Below are 22,422 nucleotides of genomic sequence, written 5' to 3'. Positions count from 1 at the left end.
AAATAGTACTTGAAGGATGGAAAATTAAATGTGTCTCTGTGGGAAAAAGCAGTGTTTCTGGTTCTCAGCATTTGAGTCAGCTGCTCTCTTATTTTTCCAGACTCTGGATATACTTTGAAACAAGCTTTTCAAATCTATTCCTGGTTGTGAAAAAAAATTAGGGACTCAATAGTACTCTCCCAGTTTCCCTGTGTCGGGCAACAAATACACGCTTTACTTTGCCTGTTTTATTTCCTCTAGTGGTGGCAAAACATTCCTGTTCATATTTGCCGGGAGGGAGAGGGGGAACCTCTGCTCTAAGTTTCTGTGTTGGGAACAGAGCAAGACAAAGAGCTACCTGGACTAGCCTGTTTCTCCAGGGTGAAAAAAAGGAAAATGGGTTTTGCTGCTGCTTTCATAGTTTGGCTCCCTGCTAAGGGGGCAGGCCTGTCTAGGGTGCTGGAGAAGGTAGGAGTAGGGAGGATAGGAATCTCGTTTAAATCACAGACAAAAAGAAACCAGGAAGTACAGAGACATTATTAGAGCCTGCACATAGCCCAGGATGTTAAAGGCAATACCCTCGGCTGGTTGGTTACTCATTAGCAAAAAGGCAAGCGCAGCCGGGATCAGGACTGGTCAAACGACAGGAACAGACTTGAAGCAGGGAGAGAGGTCCTGGCAGAGGCAAGGTGCGGCCGTTTTACCTGGAGTTAGTATCTTTCCTTTGTTAACTTTTTCTCGGGAGAGAAGGCAAGATGGCTCTTTCGTGTTCTCAGATGTTTCCCAAAATAAAGTCCTCTTAATTTTATTTTATTGTCGTTGTGGGATTCCTAAGCAGACAAGAAGAAAAGGCCTCTTCCCACCGGAGCAGCTGCCCAGCTCCCACTGGATTTTGCTTGGGGCAACAGCTAAAGCCAGAGAGAGCAAGCCGGTGAGTCTCTCCAGGTAGGCTTGCTTCAGACGCGTCGCTGGGCTGCTCTGAAACAGGACTTTGTAGTCTCGGAAGTATGAGGAGTTGGTGCTGATTTCACTTTGGCTTGTGGAGGAACAGAAAGTGGATCTGCAGAAATTAAGGGGAGAGAAGCCTCTCTCCCATTCCCACTAGCACCATGGGCAATGTCTGTTTGAGGCTCTGGGCGTATGTGGAATCCCATCTCCCCTGCTTGTCCCAGGAGGCAGACAAGCCAGTGGTGATTGAGAATCCAGGGGCCCGATGTGCCCCTGAAGCTCCCCAGTCATCAAGGCAGGAGCCTGAGAAAAGCCATGGCCACTACTTTGTGGCTTTGTTTGACTATCAGGCTCGGACTGCAGAGGATCTGAGCTTCCGTGCTGGCGACAAACTCCAAGTACTGGATACTTCTCATGAAGGCTGGTGGTTGGCCAGACACTTGGAGAAACGGGGAGCCGGCCCTGGCCAGCAACTTCAGGGCTACATTCCTTCTAACTATGTGGCTGAGGACAGGAGCCTGCAAGCAGAGCCGTGAGTAGTATAAATCCTCACTTCATTTCTCAACTCTCTGAGGGCCAGGAAATGAGTTTTCTTTCCTACTATCTACATTACCCACCTTCCAAAGAGCTGCCCAGAACCTATGAAAAAGTCCTGGCAGGGACCCACTAATGATGCAATCCTCCCCAACTAATTGAGAATAAACTGGAAAGCAATTGTAATGATTTCCATTACTGGATGTATACACACAGACATGAGTGCTTTTTTTTTTTTGAGAGTTTTTTTGCTATAGGGCACGTGTGCTCACCAGAAAGACAAAGACAGAGAGAGAGCAAGCAAGAAAACATCCCCCAGGGGGATGGCCATTCCACAATCCCTTCTCCTCTGTTCTCCTCTCGGGATCTTGGGCACACACGCACATGTGCCCAGTGTGAGTTTAAGCCACTGGGTCTGGGTCTTGAACTGCCTTTGACTACATGGGAGTCCAGCAACATAGCCATAATGCCAACTGCTGGTCTCATGAGTGCATTTTTATCAGCATAAACAAATGGTGCATTTAATATTCTACCTTCTCCTGGGCTGTAAAATAACTCATGCCTCCCTTTAACAACAGAACTGAATTTCATTGGCAGGTAAAGCTAGGACTTGCCTAAACCACACCTTCAAATGTCATGTTCAGGGGTTTTTTCTTTTCATTTTTTTCCTTCTTTTCATTTTTTCTTTTTAACTTTTGAAGCCTTTCAGGTTAATATTTCAATTATAGTCCTAACTCCAGTCCTAATCCCTTGCACTCTGATAGACCCGCACATGGCTAAACAACATAGAAGTTAACATTTAGAAAATACTAATTTTCCCAGTGACATCATGACAGACATTTTCCTTGAATTTCCAGATTCCGAGGTATGCTATCCAAGTATGGTATCTTTAGGTTTTTATTATAATTAGAAACTAGTCAGCCACAGACACTGAGAAAGATTTTGTTTTGTTTTGTTTTTATTTTTACTTTTTTTTTTTTTAAAGGTTTTGCCATAGGGCATGTGAGCTAACAGGAGAGAGTCAGAGAGACAATGAGAGGGAAAGTGAGAAAACACCCCACGGGGGATTGTCACACCACAATCCCTTCTCCTCCATTCTTCTCATGTGATTTTGGGCATGCAAATACATGTACCCAGCGTGATTTTCAAGCTGCCAGATCTGGAACTTAAACTGCTGTCAGCCATGTGGGAGTCCAGTGCCTTAACCACTGTGTTACCTGCTGGTCCCAATGTTTAGTAAGTTGTAATAAGAAAAATAATGACATCTCTCAGAAGAGAAGACTTTATCCTGGTATTGTCAACAAATCCTATAAATAATAGTAGGGAAAAAACACATTTTATGTGCTTATTCATTGCATCCATCCATCCATCCATCCATCCATCCATCTATCCATCCATCCACTCATCTAGGTGCTAGGTACAGTAGTGAGTATAGTGAGTTGGGAAGGGGACAAGATTAAGCTGTAGTGGTTGAATATAAAGTGGAAAAAGTATAGTCTTGATAGTGGTACTTGGGATCTGGTGGGTTGGGAAGAAGGGGAAAGACTGTTATTGGCCTCAACCTTGTTGTTGCTTGGTTCTAGTGAAACCCAAGACTGGGAATGTCTCTCAGAAAATGGACTCAATTTATAGAATAGTTCCTTAATAGAACCATTGGGGATTTATTAATATTCTCATGTAAATGTTTCTTCTTTATATATGAGTTGCAGCATCCCTAATTGGCCCATATTTTTTAAAAATGATAAGGAGCAACTATGGTAAATAATTGCTGCTTTTCAAACTTGTACATCTAAATACAATAGGAGGTTCAGTGACTTGAGGTTCTTTATAGCACCAAGGGCCTGTACTTGTAAGGAGTCTCTTAAGTTAGACCTGCACAGAAATAAATTAAAATTTAGACTTTTAATGAATGGAGTCTATTAGTTCTCTAATGAGAAAATCACCTGAATAGACATTTATTCTCTATGGTAATCTATAGAAAATATCTTTATTTATTAAGTACTTGAGTATATTTATTTTCACTACATAATTTCTTGTGCATGATTTATATTCAGTGAAACATATATTATTAACATTATAGTGTTTGTTCTAATATTTAGAGCCTTGAATTCATAATTTACCAGTTTTAGGTATATTTAATTCATTTAACTGCTTAGGACCTCCACTTCCTCATCTGGAATGTGTCTGAGGTTGCCTACACCTCTGGGTTTCCTGATTACCTGGAAATGTGAGTTCTTGTGTTTCACTTTTGGTTTAGCTACATTCAAAATGGAAAGAATTGTATATGCTAAAGAAAGTAAGAGGACTGGACCAAGGCAAATAATCCAAGGGGGATCACATTATGTCTACAAGGCTCTAGCATGGTGTCCTTAACAATTTAGATTCTCCATGCCTACAAACTCAAGATAAGGCAACTATTGTGTCTACTTTTTGATTTTCATGGGCCATCTGTAGACAAGAACACCTTTTTTCCCTCTGCACATAGCTCCTGACCTTTCCTCTTAGAAATCATTCTTAGCAATATTCCCACATGTTCACTGCCATCTAGGTCTTTGTAGTGAGATTTCCTTGAGATCTTCATATTCACTGAAAGAACAAAGTCATGCCCTGAAGATGCTACTGCTCTGCCTCCTGGTCAGGACAGGATGCTTGCTTCCTTCTAAGTGCAAATCTTGGCCTTTACCTGTGAACCCAGTTACTTCTAAAGGCTCTGGACACCATCTGCTAAATTGCTTCAGTACTTTTAATGCAAGTAGTCATAGCCTTTCGAATTCTACTCCATTTCAAATAGAGTCTTTTTTTTTTTTTTTCAAACTTATGCTTCGTTCTTATGAGTACTGTGAAAGTTAGTGGAGTTTGTTTTGTAATGAGATCAGTAAATAGAATTAATTAAAGAATATTGTTTCTATTTACATGTTGGAGATGGGAACGCAAGGGGGGAAGCAATGAAGGCTGAGTCATCTAATTCCTAATTAGACCAATTTAATGCAATGTGTATTTGTAGTTATCCGTTCATATCTTTATTCTTGACTTGTATTAATAAGAAAACAGTTCAAATGATTCTGGAGTTATTAGTACTAGTTTCAGGTATATTTGTTTGCTTTTTAATAATTGGAGGTAGAGATGTTGAAAAATAATTAGACTATTGTTAAAAAATCCAATTTACTAATTATTGTTACACTTATAAATGCTTTACCTTTTCTAAATATAATGTGATATAATAAGCTATTTTCAAAGATTTTTTTTTTCTGTGAAGAATCATTGTACTTCTTATCTTTAATTTGAATTTATTCCTAGATCCTTTTATTGATGAGTGTCATTTATTTATTTAAAAATCTTCCACATAGAGCCTCTTAAAGACTTTTGGGGGAAATGGTCAGAACTTCCTTTAAATATTTTAATCAAAGTGTACTTTTTTAAAGATATAGCTAAAGTTCACTCAGAAAAATAATGGAAAGAAATTATATAAAAGTCTTGGAACCAAGAGCAATAGATTTAAATTCCATTGTTTTCATTGTCAAAGTATAAGTATTCCAACGTATGGTGCAAAATAAAATGATGAGCAATTTTGTAATTTACATGTAGCATCATTTATCTACAAAGAATTTTGTTTGCCTAATTGTTTATATGTGCCTTAGGGATTGTCCATGTGCTTTTTAAAATTTTCATTTTATTTCTTTCTAACATGAGAGGGCAGGACAGAGAAAGAGACAATGAGACAATGAGACAAACAGAGTCCTCACACCACACCACAGTCCAACCCATGGAGTCCCAGGACCGGCACCCAAGACCTTTCCCACATGAGTCCATGAATACATTTGTGTTACTGCTGCACCACTGCCAGGCCCTGTCCATGTATTTTTATGTTAAATTAGAGTAGAATCAGAGGTCAGTTAAGTCTACTGGAGGATTGGTTGGTAGGAGGGGAGTAGGGTGGACATAACCACATAAACTAGCAGCTGGTGATTTTTACTTTACCAGCTTGACCACACAGGCCAAGGTTATATTGGGTTGTTGGAAAAGTCATGATGTATTTTGTTCTGTTTTTCCATACAAAATTGTGTCATGATTTTCCTGACAACCCAATAGTTAGGTTAACTGATTTGATACCCCTCTGAATGTAAATGATTCTTAAGTTATGATAACAACAATGAAATACACTGCTGAAATTCTGAGTCCATAAACTTCTCAAAGGCAAAACTTAAGAGTCAGATCACTAGAATGACCTTTGGATATTATTTTTCATTAAGCTCCACATCTTTCTCAGTCATATTCATGTATTCTGCTCTTACTTGATAGTAAGTGTTTTTGTTTTGAGCCCATCTTGTGTGCCTGCAATGGTGCCAGGTGACTGCTTCACCAGAGAAATTACTATTTGCTTTGTTGCACATTTAGTTTGGATTTATGTTAAGAAGTGTTTTCCCACGTATGTATGAATCAATGAAGGCTATAAAAGTTCTCCTGAACTTGAGAATGGTATACCTTTGTGTATAGGATGGCTGGAGGACCCACTTTACAATGATCTACAATGGGATCTTTGTATCACTTGTTAGTACAGTAGCTGAGGAAGAAGCAAAGTGTTTTGTGGAAATACTTCTTCTTCTCCCCTCATTACCACGTAAATGTATTAATAGATTACTTCCAATTCTTTACCAATTTACTATTTTAGAGGCTGCCTTGAAAAAGAAACCAAAAATAAATCTTTGTAATCTGTAATTTTATTGGCAGTTTATGCCTATGAGATAAAATACTAGAATGTTATGAAACATAAAGGTAGAAAAAGTTCTCTCTTCCATTTAGGAGCTGTTTTTCTACTCATGCTCCACTTTAATATATTAGACTAGAATTCTTTTGAGATTTAATTTAATTTAAGGTCATTGGCTTCAAGAAAGTACCAGGGAAAAATAAAGTGATATATTCTCAGAAAGAGTCTTTCATCACCATTTTAAAACAGAATGAAGCTTCACTATTTGGTGATTTTAGTACTGGTAAATTTAATAATTATCAAATGCGAGTAGCACACAGTGCTCCTAATCATTTTCTTATTTATTTATATTTTTTAATTTGCCAGAAGATATATCCACTGGCCAGAGAGAGAGAATGTGAGAAAGTAACTCCCAAGGGGAATGGTCATGTTGCTATCCCTTCTTCTCCATTTCTCCATTCTGCTGGGATTTGAAGTATGCACACACATGTTCCCAATGTGTTTTTCATGCTACTGAGTCCAAGACCCAAACTGGTTGGTTAGTCATGTATTATCTAGCTGCCTTAACTATCATACCACCTTCTTGCCTCCTAGTTATTTTCAACATAAGTGTCAATAGTTTTCTTTCTCAGCTGGAGTTTGAAGTCAGCTTTAGAATATTAATTGAATGCAGAGGAAAACCATAGTCTTTAAATTTAAATTCTTGGGGGACCAGCAGATGGCATAGTGGTTATGTTACTGGACTCCTACATTGCCAAATGTGGTTCAAGTCCCAGATCTGGTGGCTTCACATCAGGTGTGTGAGTGCGCGTGCCCAAGACCCCAGGAAGAGAATGGGAGAGGGGATTGTGGCCTGACCATCCACCCTGGGGGGTGATTTCTTGCTTTCTATCTTTCTGTCTCTCTGGTGAGCTCATGCACTCTATAACAAAAATCTCAAAAATAAGTAAAATAAAATAAAATAAAATAAAATTGTTGGGCCAGTTAGTGGCATGGTGGTTAAGGTCGCTGGACTTCACATAGATGACAACACCATTCCAGTCCCAGAACTGATGATTTGAGAAACATGTCTGGTATATGTGCATGCGTGCCCAAAATCCCAAAAAGAAAAATGGAGAAGAGAGTGTGGTGTGACTAGTCCCATGGGGGAGGTACTTTTTCACTTCTCTCTCTCCCTCTGGTGAGCACATGCAAATTAAAAAAAAATTAAAATTGTTAATAAAGAAGGGAAAAGTTGTCAGAATATTCATAAACTAGTCTGATAAAATAGATCTTACTTGAAAAGTTTAAATCACTAGAAAATCACCTATGAACAATCAGCCCTACAAGTGTTCTTTATCTAGAACATTTATTCCTTTCCTTTCATGCTAGTTTTCAAGGAAAGCTAAGTGTACATGTGTTGAAATGAAAAAAAAAATGCATTTTTCAGTTTTTCTCCTCTAAGAAAAAGTATACTGAAATAATATAATTTTAGAAACTAAGTTAAAAAGGGTTTACATATGTAAGTAAATACATTGTTAAGTATACATATGGTCATCTATCAAAATAAATGTTTTGAACTAAAGTCAAGATAAGACATTTAGTGCAAATGGTTTAAATCAACCAAAAGCATCATTCAGATACCTTGAGATTAACTAGGAAAGTCTGTCATTAAATGATTGCATTACCTTTCAAATGGTAATGTATTCTATTCTACCCATACTTTGAGTTATCAGTCTGTTATTTACCATGATGCAAAATAACACAAGTATGTTGCTAAATAATTTGTCAAAATGTTTCATCTCAGGTGTAATATATGATTTTCATATCACTACAACTATGTTTATGTTACTGTCACTCTGTATCACAATTTGTTATAAAATTAATTTTTATATAAATTGTCACCATTTTTAATAAAAATTATAATTACTAAATTAAAATACATTTTATGAGAATAGTGGTAAAGTTATAATAGTGAAGAAAAGAGCTGATTGAACTACACTGAGAATATACTTAAGATTTAATTAATATCAAATTTAAAGAGCTAATTAATAATAGTAAAATCCTATTATATATATTTTAAACACTTTTGAGAACAATGAAGTGACACAGTATGGTGTCATTAAAATAGGTCAGGAGTCATCTCTCTAGGAAAAGTCATAAAATTTAAGAAACTTAGATTTTCAATTGCAGTATGTCATTCACAACCACTTGTCCTTTAGTATAAGTACTGATACATTTTTCTTTCCAGATTTTTGATGAATTAATAACAATGACAAAAAAGTATGTTAGTGAAATAGATTATGAACTATTAGACTCACTATAGTCCAAAAAATACAATCTAAATTACAACTTGATTGAATTCATTCTTTTGGTTCAAAATGGTTTGTTTTTATTCAAGTGAATTCATTTAAGTGCTTCATTTGTCTCTGTTGATTCATCCTAATGTTCTTTTTGTTGAATGGAAGTAAAGCATCCCACCAAACTGACATTGTCAAAGTAGACACAACCTTCCATACAACTTTTGTTTACAACTACTCTATGGTACACTTTAAATGGTCTTAGGACTCCCAAGGGAAGAAACATAGCCAGAAAACACAAACAATACTTTACCTCAAATTACTCTGGCTGTCAGCTGAGCAGTCTTGTCAGAGTACATATAAGTCAGAACAATCTTTGGGTTCTTTCAATGAGATCCAAATACTTGTGGTATAAAGTTTTAAATGAAATGTAATGATGGTTGGTCTTTTTGGCCTGCCTGTAGTATGCTTAAGAATATAGGATATGTGCTCAGATGATTTAGATTTGAATTTGACTCTGTTATGACCTAGCTGTGTGATCTTGAGCAAATTATTTGACCCCCTCTACCTCAGTTTCTCACCTATTCCATAGGAATAATAATAACATGCATCTCATAGAATCATTACTTGACATAAATGAGACTCAGTGCAGAATTTGTGCACTACAGAGGCTGACACCCTGTGTCACCCACTCTAGCCTGAGCTCACAATATTCATTCCTTGTAAAGGCCTACTTTATGCTAAGCATCTTTCATTCTTTGACAGTTCCATATTCTCCCTATTCTGCTGGCTTGATTTTCAGATGGGCTAGTCTGTCTGCAACCCTCTCCTTCCTCTTGTTTTCTTGTCCAACTCTGACTCATCTTTGAGGTCTCACCTTTGTGCTGGCCTCTTTAAGCCTTTCCTTATCATTATATTAGGTATTTCTACTTAAAGCCTTGTATTACTCTTTGTCATTATTACTAATTATTTCTGCAAGACTGTGAACTCTTCGTGGGTGCTGGGAAGGGTAGGCCATTGCCCCTCTCAGAGCTTAATGTGTTGCCTATGCATAGTAAGCACTGACTGGGTAAATGAATAATTAAATGAATCATTGCTTATCTATAAATTTCAGATCTTTTAAAGAGCAGCTGACAGAACTCCATCTTTTTTTTTCTTCTTTCTTTTAACTGTTCTCTGAGTTGTCTTTTTTTAAAACCTACCAGGAAAATCTACATTGAAGGTGTAAATTCATTCTGCATTCTTTTTGGAACAAATTGTTCATGTCTTAATTTTTGGTTAGACTCAGTCATAAAAAGCATAATTTCAATGATTCCTGAAATTAGTTGCTCTAATTTATCCTTGGGGAGAAAAGACTTAGGGTTTATGGATTGATTTGAATATTCTTTGTAATGTAGAATGAATATTAAGCCCTGAACAGTTTGTAAATCTCATTGAAATGGCATCTAAAGATCAAATATACATGTGTTAAACTATGCTATCATTATTTCCAAAGTAGAGGAATTACTGACCAGAATTTTTAAATGGACAGCAAACCAAACCCAATTTATAAAATTAATGTTTTGTGATCAGACTTGTAATTTTAGTTTTTAATGTTCAGTATACATAATATCTAATTATCATGTATATGAAACATTTTTCAGCTTATATATCTTGAAAGTTTGACTCTTTATTGAATATTAATAGATTTTTCACTGTTATATTCTAAAACATTACCAAACAAAATAATTACATCTTCTTTTACTGATTTTTTTTTTTTTACTAATTAACTGCTAATTTGTCTGCAACAGTCTCTGACTCCTATTTTTAATAGGGGTTCTTAGCACTTCTTAGCACTAAAAGGATTCGGCCAGTTTCTCTAGGGAAGGCAGTTATGCAGATTAATAGTAGCTTTAATGGTATTTCGGGGCTCTGTACAGCTATTTTCCCAAAGTCTGCAACTTTAGTATTAGTTTATGTGGCTGTTTCTTTGAAGATTAATGTAACACAAGGATTTTGCTAAAATGCATAGATGCAAATGTAGATCATGTGATTTGTATTACCCACCTTATTGCTTATTTGGCTAAATTCAAATGTTGTAATAAAACATCCCTTGTGAAAGATATTTCTGTCATTCTGTCACAATGCCATTTCTTCTACAAAGTTTTTGTTAAATTTTTTTCTATTTAAAAATTGAGTTAATTTACATGTTAAATTATTCTTTAATGTTTTTATTTTGGCTTCTTTTTTACTTGTATAGCTTTTTTTAACAGTGCTTTTAAGTTCAGACTAAACTTCTCAGTTAGAGGGATTTTTTTCTCTGATTCTGTGCTTTTTTTTTAAAGTTTGCTCTAGAATGAATGTGCTTGCCAAAGAAAGATTGAGAGAAAAAGAGAGTGAAAGTGAGAAATCACCCCTGAGGGAAGATAGCCAAACCGTACTCCCTTCTCCAGTCTAGGGATTTGGGGCACACACATACATATGACCCATGTCTGGGACTCAAACTGGGTCTGAGACTCAAATCGCACAGTAGGCCATGCAGGATCCAGCCAACTTAACCACCATGGCACCTGACTGGCTTGATTTCTGTGCCTTTTTAATGGTAAAATAAAAGTGTATTTTAAGCAATGTAATTCCTAAGAACTTTTGCTCTTTATATTAGGTATCAAATTTGAAAGGCATTTTGATATCGAAACATACATTTTCACTGAAACAAATGCTAATGTTATATCTGCATTGACAACATGATTTGGATGATTCAGAAGAATCTCATATGGCTCTTATGAAGGGGCAACATTTTTGATAGACTTAAGGTCAATAATGGTATTTCTTTTTCTTTTTATTTTTGGAGAGGTTTTCACTATAGGGTGCATGTGCTTGCCAGAAAGACAGAGAGAGACAGAGAGGCAGAAAGTGAGAAATCACCTCCTGGGAGGATGGCCACGCAGCAATCCCTTCTCTTCCATTCTCCTCTTGGGATCTTGGGCATGCACGCACATGCACCCAGCATGAGTTTAAGCCGCCGGGTCCGGGACTCGAACCATGATTGGCTAAATAGGAATTAAGTGACATAGCCATTACACTAGCTACTGGTCCCAACTAATGGTCTTTCAAGCTCACCTATATCCTTTTGCCATTTCTGAATATTAATCAATTATAATATACTAAGACACCATCCTGCAAACTTCAGCATTGTGCTGCCTGGAAAATTATTCCCTAAGAGTAATTTCTGGAGCCTATTGCACGTCTGTTAAGCAGGACACTTTCTTCAAAGTCTTTTTAAAGTCTTTTTAGCATTTCTGGTCATTGAATAAAATGGTTTATGTGGATTCATGTATCCATTTAACAGAATTTTTGTATGTATATACTCTATTAAAATCACTGCTTTAGGGACTGGGTCATAGACAATAGTCAAAGAGCTGGATCCCACATGGCTGACTATAGGTTGAATCCTGACTCTGGTAGCTTGAAAAACATGCAGAGTGTGTGTGGCCCCCAAGTACTGCTAGGATGAAAAAATGGATATGGGATTGTGATATGACCACAACCCATTGGAGGGTGCTTTCTGCCTCCTTCTGTCTTTCTGTCTCTCTCTGGAGTGTGCATGCACTCTGGAAGTTAAAAAAATATATATGTTTATCCAGAGAATTTTACTTTTTTAGAAGGTAAGACCAATAAATAAAAAATGTCATGTTGTCCAAATAGGATAAGTGAAAGTCAAATTGTCCCTGTTTGGTACAGCAGGAGGCTGGAGATTAAGGCTCCAGATCCCACCTGACCAATTCTGTGGTTTTAATACTGGACCTGGTGACTTGAAAATCATGCTGGGCATTTGTGTGTGCTTGCCCAGAATCCCAAGAGGAGAATGGAGTAGAGGGGATTGCAGCATGGCCATTTTCTGAGAGATGATTGCTCATTTTCCCTCTTTCTCTCTCCATCTCCCTGATGAGTGCATGTGTCCTCTAACAAAACAAAATCAAACAAGTTCTCATTTGGAAATGATATGATCTTACATATAGAAAATTCTAATAATATTCTCATACACACAAACACTTATAACTGATAAATGAATTCAATAGTTACAGGATATACAACCAACACACAAAAATCAGTAGCATTTTTATACACCAATAACATAATAGCTGAAAAACAAATTAAAAAGCAATCCTATTTATAATAGCTACAAAGAAACAAAATGCCTAAAATAAATTTGATGAAGGAGGTAAAATATTTCTGTAATGAAAACTTCAAACCACTGATGAAAGAAATTAAAGAAAACACACACACAAAATGAAAAGACATTCAATATTTATGGACTAGAAGAATCAATTTTGTTAAAATGTTTATTCTACTGAAAGTTATCTATAAACTCGATGTGATAGCTATCAAAATACCATTGATATTATTCACAAAAGTAGAAAAAAATAACAAAATCTATAGGGAATTACAAAAGCCTCTGAATAGCCAAAGAAAGCCTGAGTAAAAAGAATGGAGCTAAAGGCACAATACTACTGGGTATCATAATACATTATAAAGCTATAAAAACAGAAACAGCCTGGTACTGGCAAAAAAGCAGACAGGCCAATGTAACAAAACAGTGAACCCCAAAATAAGTCCATCTTTATGCGATCAGCTTATTTTAGACAAAGGTGCCAAGAACATCCACTGGGGAAAAGACACCCTCTTCAATAAGTAGTGCTGGGAAAATTGGACATTAAGATGCAGAAAAATGAAGCTAGACCCATTATATTTCACCATATTAAAAAAAATAGTCAACTATGATTAAAAACTTAAACATAAAATGTACAAAACTACTAGAAGAAAACATTGGGGGAAATACTTGAGAATATTGTTATGCACAAAGAGATCTTGAATAAAACCTCTAAAGCACAGAAAACAAAAGCAAAAGTAGACTAATGGAATTATATCAAGCTAAAAATTTCTGGACAAGAAAGTAAATAATCAACAGAGTGAAGAGACAACCTACAGAATGGGGAAAATATTTGCTTACTGTCTATCTGACAAGGGAGTAATTACTAGAATATACTAGGAAGTGAAACAACTCAGCATTTTTTAGGAAAAAAGCAAATCACCCAATTTTAAAATATGCAAATCACCTGAAAAGACAGTTTCATAAGGAAGATATACAAATGGCCAACAAACTATGAAAAAGTGCTTAATATCACTAGTCATTAGGGAAATGAAAAAAAAATGACAATGAGGTGTCATCTCCAAATAGAATGACTATAGAATCAACACAACACAAAGCAAAACAGAGCAAAAATCAAACACTGGCAAGGATGCAGAGGAAGAGGCACTCATACATTGTTGGTGGGAATGTAAATTAGTACAACCATTATGGAAAACAGCATAGAGTTTCCTCAAAAAACTAAAAATAGAACAGTAATCCCACTATTTGGTATATATCCAAAAGAAAAGAAATCAATATGTCACAAAGATATCTGTACCCTGATGTTTTGTAGCACCATGTTAGTCAACATACAAAATCAACCTAAGTGTCATTAGACAGATAAATGGATGGAGACACACACACACACACACACACACACACACACGCACACACACACACATACACACAGACCACTGCAATATCATATGGCCATTAAAAAGAAAAAAATTTTTGGAACCAGCAGGTGGTGTGAAGGTTAGAGTGCTGGATTCTTACATGGCTGACTGAGATTCAAGTCTCAGACCTGGCAGCTTGAAAATCACACGAGGCATGTGTGTGTGCATACCCCAAATCTTGAGAAGAGAATGGAGGAGAGGGGACTGTGGCATAGCCATCTTCCCGCAGGGTGATTTCTTACTTTCCCTCTCTCTGTTTCTCTCCAGTAAATGTACATACCTTATAACAAAAGCCTAAAGAATGAACAAACAAAAACACAGGGTAAAATTCTGGAGACAGTCAGGTAGCATGATGACTGAGGCAGCTAGGTCCCACATGTCTGACAGTGCAGTTCAAGTCACAGACCCAGCAGCTTGAAAAATCAACTAGGCTTTGTGAGTGTGTGTGTGTGTGTGTGTGTGTGTGTGTGTGCATGCTCAAAATCTTAAGAGGAGAATGGAAGAGAAGGAATTGCAGCATGGCCTACCTGTTGGGGTGGAGTGGTGGTGGTGATGATTTCTCACTTTCTCTCTTTCTGGCTCTCTCTGTCCAGTGCACATGCCCTATAGCAAGACTAAAAACAACAACAAAAGTCTGTTGTTTGAGGTTAATTGGGTAAGACTGGAGAACCTGTTATATGAAATAGATCAGGTACATAAAGAGATGCCTCATGCCTTCACATGTGTAGAATCTTTTTTTAAGTGCCCTCATTGAAGTAGAGAGATGATGATTTCTAGAGGCTTGAAAGGATAGAGAATGGTATGGGACTAAAAAGACATTAATTAGTGGAAACAAAATAGATAAGAATAATGTCTAGTGTTATAAAATACAGTGGAGTGAATATACCTAATAACAACTTACTGTGTCTCAGAATAACCAAAAAAGAGGATTTGAATGTTTCCAATGCAAAGTAATGACAAATGGTTGAGATGATGGGTATACTAATTACCCTGATTTAATTATTATCATATCTATAAACTGAAACATCAGATGGTACTCCCACAAATATGTACAATTGTTCTGTCAAAAAAAACAAAAGAGAAAATGTTATGTTGGTGACATTTAGCAAATGACCACCAGGAACATGCCTGTAGTGATTTATTACTCATTGTAGGGTAAAAGAATTCACACCATGGAGAAGAGTGAATCATCTTGTGAGAGAATGTTAGAAAGAACTCACTGGAAGATTTGGTGGTGTGATTTTGCATAGAGTATAAGGAAGTAAGGCTTTGCTTTGTGTTGGATGCTGTCAGGAAGTGGGGTTAACTGTGTAACATAGTTGTTGGATTTTTTTGTTGTTGTTGTTAAGAGATTTTTGCCTTACTTAGAGTGTGTACACTCAGCAGAGAGGGAGAGAGACAGAGACAGTGAGAGGGAAAACGAGAAATAATCCCTCAGGGGGAATGGGCACATCGCAATCCCTTCTCCTCCACTCCTGGGATCTTGGGCCCACACTCACCGACGCTCAGCATGATTTTCAAGCCACCAAGTCTAGGACTTGAACCATGGTTGGCCATGTGAGGATCCAGTGATATAACTGCTATGCCATCTGCTGGCCCTGTAACTGTGTATCAAAATAAATCTTCTTGAGAAGGAGGAAGACCAGTTATAGACTAATGTTGTAATTGGTAAAGAAACAGCAGTCACCAATTTAGAGAAGACAAGTGGATATTAATATTTGGTCATTTTTGTGACTGGACAATGTTTATGATTTTTGTGGGTGTTTAGACATGATTATGGAATGATTGGATTTTGTTTTTGTTTTGATCTGTCACGATGACAGAGTAACTGAATTTTCAAATATGATGTTCTGTGAGATGGTTTATGTTCAACAGAAAAACAACAAGGCCTATCCATGAGTGCTAGGCAAAATCATGGATGCCAGGGGTTGCTTTTTGCATTCTCATAGATTCTGATAAATGCCATAAAAATAGCACAAACCATCTGTCATGTAGCACACACTTAAAAAAATTATTTAATGCATGAATGAAGAGACAGATACATGGATGAATGGATACAGAAGTAGAAGAGATTGGTCATGGTTTGGCGAAAATCAGACCTTTTTTTCAGGGTTCAGCTCACATGATCACTTTCCTAGAAACTTTTTGTAAACTTAATAGAAAAGATTCATACTTTGTTCTTCCTATGTTGCGTTTATTGCTCGTAAAGCAATATAATAACTGACATGTACTAAAGGCTTACCATATACTAAAGACTTACCATTTCATTTTATAAAAAAACTTCACTTGTATTGTCTAATTTCTTACATCAACTCTATGAGATAGATGCTTTTATTTATCTCTATTTGCAGCTGAGGATACTGAAGCTAGAAGAGTTTAAGTAAACTGTTTAAATCCACACAGTTAGTAAATAGTGGAACTCAGTTTTTATGCCTCCAGTCTGTCTCCAGACCCTGACATTTTATTATCTAGTGTCTTTCCCATGACGGTGTAAAGTCTTTGAGGACAGGATACTTGTCTTCATGTTGTAGTGCCTGGAAAACTATGGCAGACTATTCCTGTTCCAGAGAATTGATAATTGCAGAAGGTGAGATTATATATTTCCTTCTAAAATTGTAAATTCCTTGAAGCAGAAACGCTATTTATTCAGTTTCATTCAGTGATTACAGAGTTAAATTTCTAATGCCCTAGTGAGGTGGTCATTATGTATTAAACAAAAGAGTACAACTTGTTTACTTCATAGAGAAAATAAAGTAAGTGAATATTCAGGAGAGTCAACTGCATAGTTTAGTTGAAGCATTCAAAGAAAAGAGAAATAGGAAATAAATTTGGAAAGGCAGGCTGAGACACATATTTGGAAGAAATCACATATTCCAGGTAAAAGAGTTTGGGTTTTATCTGACAGGAAATATTGGATTGTCAGAAAAGTCATGATTATTTTTCTATATTTTTTAATGAAAAAAATGCATCCTGACTTTTTTGATGACCCAGTAGATGAGAAGTAGAACTTAAAAAAACCTAATTATTGGGAATGGTTTAAGAAAGGGACAAGCTAGGCATAGGGTAGAATAGGGAAGTTACTTCAAAGGTCCTTAGCACGAAGTTATAAGAGATTAGTTTTTGTTTGTGTCACTATTTTAAAAAGAAGAGTAGGGGAACCAGCAGTTAGAGTAATGGTTATGTCGCTGGACTCCCACGTAGTCGACCATGGTTCGAGTCCTGGACCCGGTGGCTGGGCGGGCGTGCATGCGTGCCCAAGATCCCGAGAGGAGAATGGAGCAGAAGGGATTGCGGCGTGGCCATCCCCCCTGGGGGGTGATTTCTCGCTTTCTGTCTCCAATGTCTCTCTCTGTCTGTATGGCGAGCGCACGCGCCCTATAGTGAAAATCTCTCCAAAAGAAAAAAGAAAAAAAAAAGAAGAGTAAGCAATTTCATGAGTGAAGACCCAAGAAGACTTAAGGATAAGAGAAATGACTATCATGTTTGAGTACTTTCAATGTGCTAAGCACACAAAGCTAATTTAATCCTAATAATAATTCTGTAAGGCAAGTGTTCTTACAACTCTTGGGTTATCAGACAAGTCATGATGAAATTTTGCATAAAAAACAGAAAAAATATGTCATGACTTTCCCAATGACCTAATACTTTCAAGGTTATAAAATTGAAATTAAAATGAAATAAATTCAAGAGCATGCTAATCTGGTAAACAGTAGAGGCAGAACTGCTATTGGGTTGTTGGAAAGGCTATGACGGATTTTTGCAACAGATGGCACTAGTTCATTTTGGAAGTATATTCCTATCTACGTTATTGTTATGTCATTTGACAGCTGACAGTTCTAGCTTCATTCTAAAAACAAGTTAATTAATTTGGTTGAGTTTGGAGATTTTACAACGAGTTGAAGATGGAAGACCAAACTGTCCGTTTTTGCCATATTTTACTGTTTTACTTCTGAAAAGGGAAGAACGTGCATCAGGCTTATGAAAAGTTGCATACAGTTATGGTGATAATGTTCTACAAGAACATCATTGCCAAGTATGGTTCACAAAATTCCTTGCTGGTGATTTTGATATCAGTGAAGCTCCTTGGTCAGGAAGGCCCACCGAAGTTGCTGACAACAAAATAAAGGCATTGATCCAGTTAAACCCACGTTACGCAATATGAGAGATTGCAGAAGCATTGAGCGCCTATCATTTAAGTATTCACAACCACCTGAAGAAGCTGGAATACATAAGGAAGCTCAATATTTGAGTTCCTTGTGAACTCAAAGAAGTTCATTTGATGGTACAAATAAGCATCTGTGATATGTTCATTAAACATGAGGAAACAATTCTTTTTTGAAGTGTCTGTTAACTGGTGATGAGAAGTGGATTATTTATGACAATGTGGTGTGTAAATGGTCTTGGTCCCAATATGATGATTCACCTCAAACGACATCAGAAGCAGACATTCATCAGAGGAAAGTGATGCTCTTAGTATGATGGGATTATTAAGGTGTCATGATTTTTTGAGCTCCTACCAAGGAACCAAACTTTCAATTTGAGTGTGTACTGTTAGCAATTGGACAGTTTGAATGAATCTATCATCCCAAAGCATCCAGATCTCATGGATCATAAAGGAGTTGTGTTCCACCATGACAATGTGAAACTGTACAGAAGTTTGATCACCCATCAAAAATTACTGGAGCTTGGATAGGATTTGTTGCCAAACCCACCATACTTTCCTGCCGTGCACCATCAGACTTCCACTTGCTTTGCTCTCTTTAAAACTCCTTGTGTGGTATAATGTTCACTTCAGATGAAGCCGTAAATCAGCATCTTGTTCAGTTTTTCATTGATAAAGATAGGTTCTTCTATGAATGAGGAGTTAGGAAGCTCACTCAAAGATGGCAAAAGGTTAGTGAACAAAACAAGCAATATGTCATTGACTGATCTTTGTTCATTATATAAATAAATGATCTTTGAAAAACATAGAAAAATATGTCATTACTTTTCTAAGAGCCCAATAATTAGATAAAAAAGAAGAGAAAGAGACTAGACACACATAAAAAATGTGTCTTGGGACCAGGTAAAATTTTGGGAAGTATACATTTTGTACAGTAATTTTTATGGAGAGGTGGTTAGAGCAGAGAGGATGAGAATATATCAACTTTAAACATCTCAAATTTGAAGTTGTAGTAGGACTTTGAAGGAAAATATTCAGGAGGAATTTAGAAATACAGAGTCAAGACAAAGAGACAGTCTATTCTGTAAAGACAGATTTTGAAGTCATTCACACATAGGTGTTATAGATATCACAGGAATATAAGAACCATTGAGTGTTGTAAACTTCAGAGGGATTGTAAGAAATATTTAGGAGAGTGGAAAAATAAAATCTTTAGTAATCCTCAGAGATGTCCAAAACTTAGATAAATACATTTGGTGTGTAGATTGCAGGAATTAATCCTCTCTGTTCACGCCTCCTTATATCCACACTCTTGGGTACGCTCTTCACACACTGACTCTTGGCTTGGACAAGTGGCTTGCTTTGAACAGTAGCAGATGTGACAAAAACAGATACATTGAGACTTGCCTTCTTACTGCTTGGAGGGCTACAACTACCATAGACCAAGTTATCTTCCAAGAGGATGAGAGACTGTGTGAAGAGAGATCCTGTTGGTCCCAGCTGACTTACCAGCCAACTGGAGACATTCCCCCCAGTTGTCAGAAGGCACATGCATTCACTAGTGAGAGAAAAAGAGAGAGAGAGAGAGAGAGAGAGAGAGGGAGAGAGAAGCAGGGAGGTGAGAGAGTGCTGCCCAGTAAGGCGTAATCATGCTGCAATTCTTTCACCTCTTTTTTTCCAATCCATCAGGATTTTGACCATGCACGCACTCGAGCCTGCTGTGTTTTTCAAACCACTGGGGCTGGGATTCAAATCACAAATGATGATATTGGATCTAATTCCCAAGGCAAAGTACTTAAGCACCACACTGTGTGGCCAGCCCTGACTGGAGACTCTTGATCAAGCCCAGTCAAGATCAATAGAGCCCATCTCAAATTGCTAACCTTTAGATTTATGAGCAACCTAAACAGTCATTATGAAGCAAACCCTAACTAATGCAAGGAATAAATCATTAAAGAAAATAATGAAGAATTCATAATAGTAAAACAAAACAAAACAAAGTCCCTTTTTAATTCTGAAGTCAGAAGTTAGCATGTTAAGAAGGAATTTTGGGGTCAAATGTTTAAGAAAAGTCAAGGTCATGAGAGACAGATAAGGACTGTTAGTCAGGAGACACTGGAAAGCAGCCTTGTAAATTAATGGTGGATTGTGGTATGTGGTCGAAGGACAGAGTTATACAGGTAAATTGCCTACTCTTTCTGGGCCTCTGTTCTGTCTGAGGTTCCACACCTGGCAATCAGGTCCATCCTGAGAATCAGCTGACAGAAAGGAAAAGCAAAAGAGATCACAACCCAGCTGCTTCCATCTCTGAGCCCAGTCTTCAGGGGCCTAAAGTAGACCTGGTTGGGATTTACAGAGTGTCTCATCATAGCTAGGGCATCAAGGTTCAGCATTCTCTATGGGGTGGTTATTTGGATTCTGGAGCTTGAGTATATGAAAATAGGTTGAAGGTTCATCTTAATTCCATTGGCTTGGACTACCCAAAATTGTCGGAAAAAAAATAAAGATCAGTTTTTCTCTTGGGTGCTATACTCCTAGGTTGTAGGGTCATGTTGTAAGATGAGTGAGCTCAGTCCTAAGTTTCAAAGTAGGGGCAGCAAATATATGTAACTTTTAAAGAAGTTTGTTTGTGAACCAAACTTTATAAATACAGACATGAGATTAAAGAGACATCAGGATCAGAACTTATCTGGAAACCCTAACTCATGTTAGCAGTTCCTTAAAAACACTAATAAATTTAAAAAAAAAATTTAAAAAAAAGAAAGATATGATGAAATGCAAAGAGAATGTAATAATACAAGACAGGGAGAAAAGGAGAGAGAGAGAGAGGGAGAGAGAGGCAGAAAGAAAGGAAGATAGGAAGGGACAGAGAAGAAGAGGAAAGGCTGGAGAGTCTGATCTTTAAGACACTTGGTGTAAGAAGCTGGAAAAGAGCATAAAGTTTGGACACAAGCTTTGTTTAAAGAGGATTTTAGGAAATATTTTTGTGTGCTGTGCTGTGCTGTGTAACCCTCTCCTCCTGACTAGAAGAGAGCATTAATAAAAACCTGTATTTCTTAAAAAAAACCCACAAAAAAACAAAAAAAAAACCACTACATTTTTAATGCTACTTTTTATGGCATACTAGTAGTATTATTTTACAAAACAAAAATAATTCACTCAGATCTATCTATCCTAGGAAACTTTTTTTATACAAGAGTAATACATTGCTCTTTGTACTTTCCTAGAAGACAAATGGGGAGTGGGTTAGTAAGACCTGGTTTTGGTTTTGTTCTCTGCCTATTATAAAGTATTCCCCTGTTTAACCTCAGGCTATTATAATACAGTAATGTTTTATGTAAAAATATAGAAGTGACTCAGTAACTTGTATCTGTGTTATGCAATCATTTATAGCAAACAGGCAGGCACTGGTTTTGATGGTAATCACTCTACTCTGCTCTTGTCAAAAGTCTAACATAGAGAAGCTATAGTTTAGAAAAATGGAAAGTCATGCTATTAACTTAGTATGCCTTGGTAAAATGATAAAAAGCGAAACAGTTACATGACAATTAGTGGAGACCAAATAATTCCAATAGGTGATTTTACATTTGAAAATTTTGGTGCCTCATGAGACTCTTACTGTTTAAAAGCATGAATATCAATTTTCTTAAATTTTTAGTATTATAAAATATTCACATTTATTAAGTATTTTTAAAACTTTTTGAATGTAAGAATTCAAGTGTGTTCATAAGCCAGAGATAGAGATAGAGAAAGCATCCTCAATAGAATGTGGTTCACACTGCAGTTCCCTTTTCTCATTCCTGTGTCCTGCTGGGATTTGGGGCATGTAGGCACTCATGTCTGGTGTGTTTTTCAAGCTGCTGGGGGCAAAATTTGAACCAGAGTAGCCATGTGGGATTCAGCTCTCTTAACCAGCAAAATATGGAGGTCAACTCAACTTTGTTTTACCTTTAATCTTTTAGAAATATGTATAATAAATATATAAGAATATATGTAAATTTATTTTCATTCAGTTTCAAAGCAAAATGACTAATGACCAGTTGACCTAAGATTTAAACTATTATTAATAATGGCCCTATGAGTTCCTTCACTATCTCCAGCCAAGAATAAAACCTTTTCCCTGGAAAATGTTGATAGCAACTAATTTTCTTTCTTTCTTTAAATTTAATTTTATTTATTATTATCATAATCCTTTTTATATTACATTGAATCACATATATCTTTACCGTGTATTACTTTTTTTCCCAGCA

The 22,422-nt window shown here is 36.7% G+C and overlaps 1 protein-coding gene across 1 annotated transcript in view; it reads left to right on the top strand.

Annotated features, from left to right (window-relative positions):
* The first annotated feature begins 592 nt into the window (after positions 1–592).
* The window catches only part of FRK (fyn related Src family tyrosine kinase), a 109,197-nt gene continuing 87,367 nt past the window's right edge, over positions 593–22,422 (top strand). Inside the window, exon 1 of the mRNA XM_006164984.3 lies at positions 593–1,459. Within this exon, the coding sequence (XP_006165046.1) occupies positions 1,089–1,459 (371 nt within the window). The 5' untranslated portion in view covers positions 593–1,088. The remainder of the gene's footprint in view (positions 1,460–22,422) is intronic.

The sequence above is a fragment of the Tupaia chinensis genome, unplaced genomic scaffold, assembly GCF_000334495.1.
Source record: "Tupaia chinensis unplaced genomic scaffold, TupChi_1.0 Scaffold143787_1, whole genome shotgun sequence".
Taxonomy (NCBI): Eukaryota; Metazoa; Chordata; class Mammalia; order Scandentia; family Tupaiidae; genus Tupaia; species Tupaia belangeri.
The sequence above is the reverse complement of the archived record's forward strand: the minus strand, read 5'-3'. Positions and strand labels throughout refer to the sequence as shown.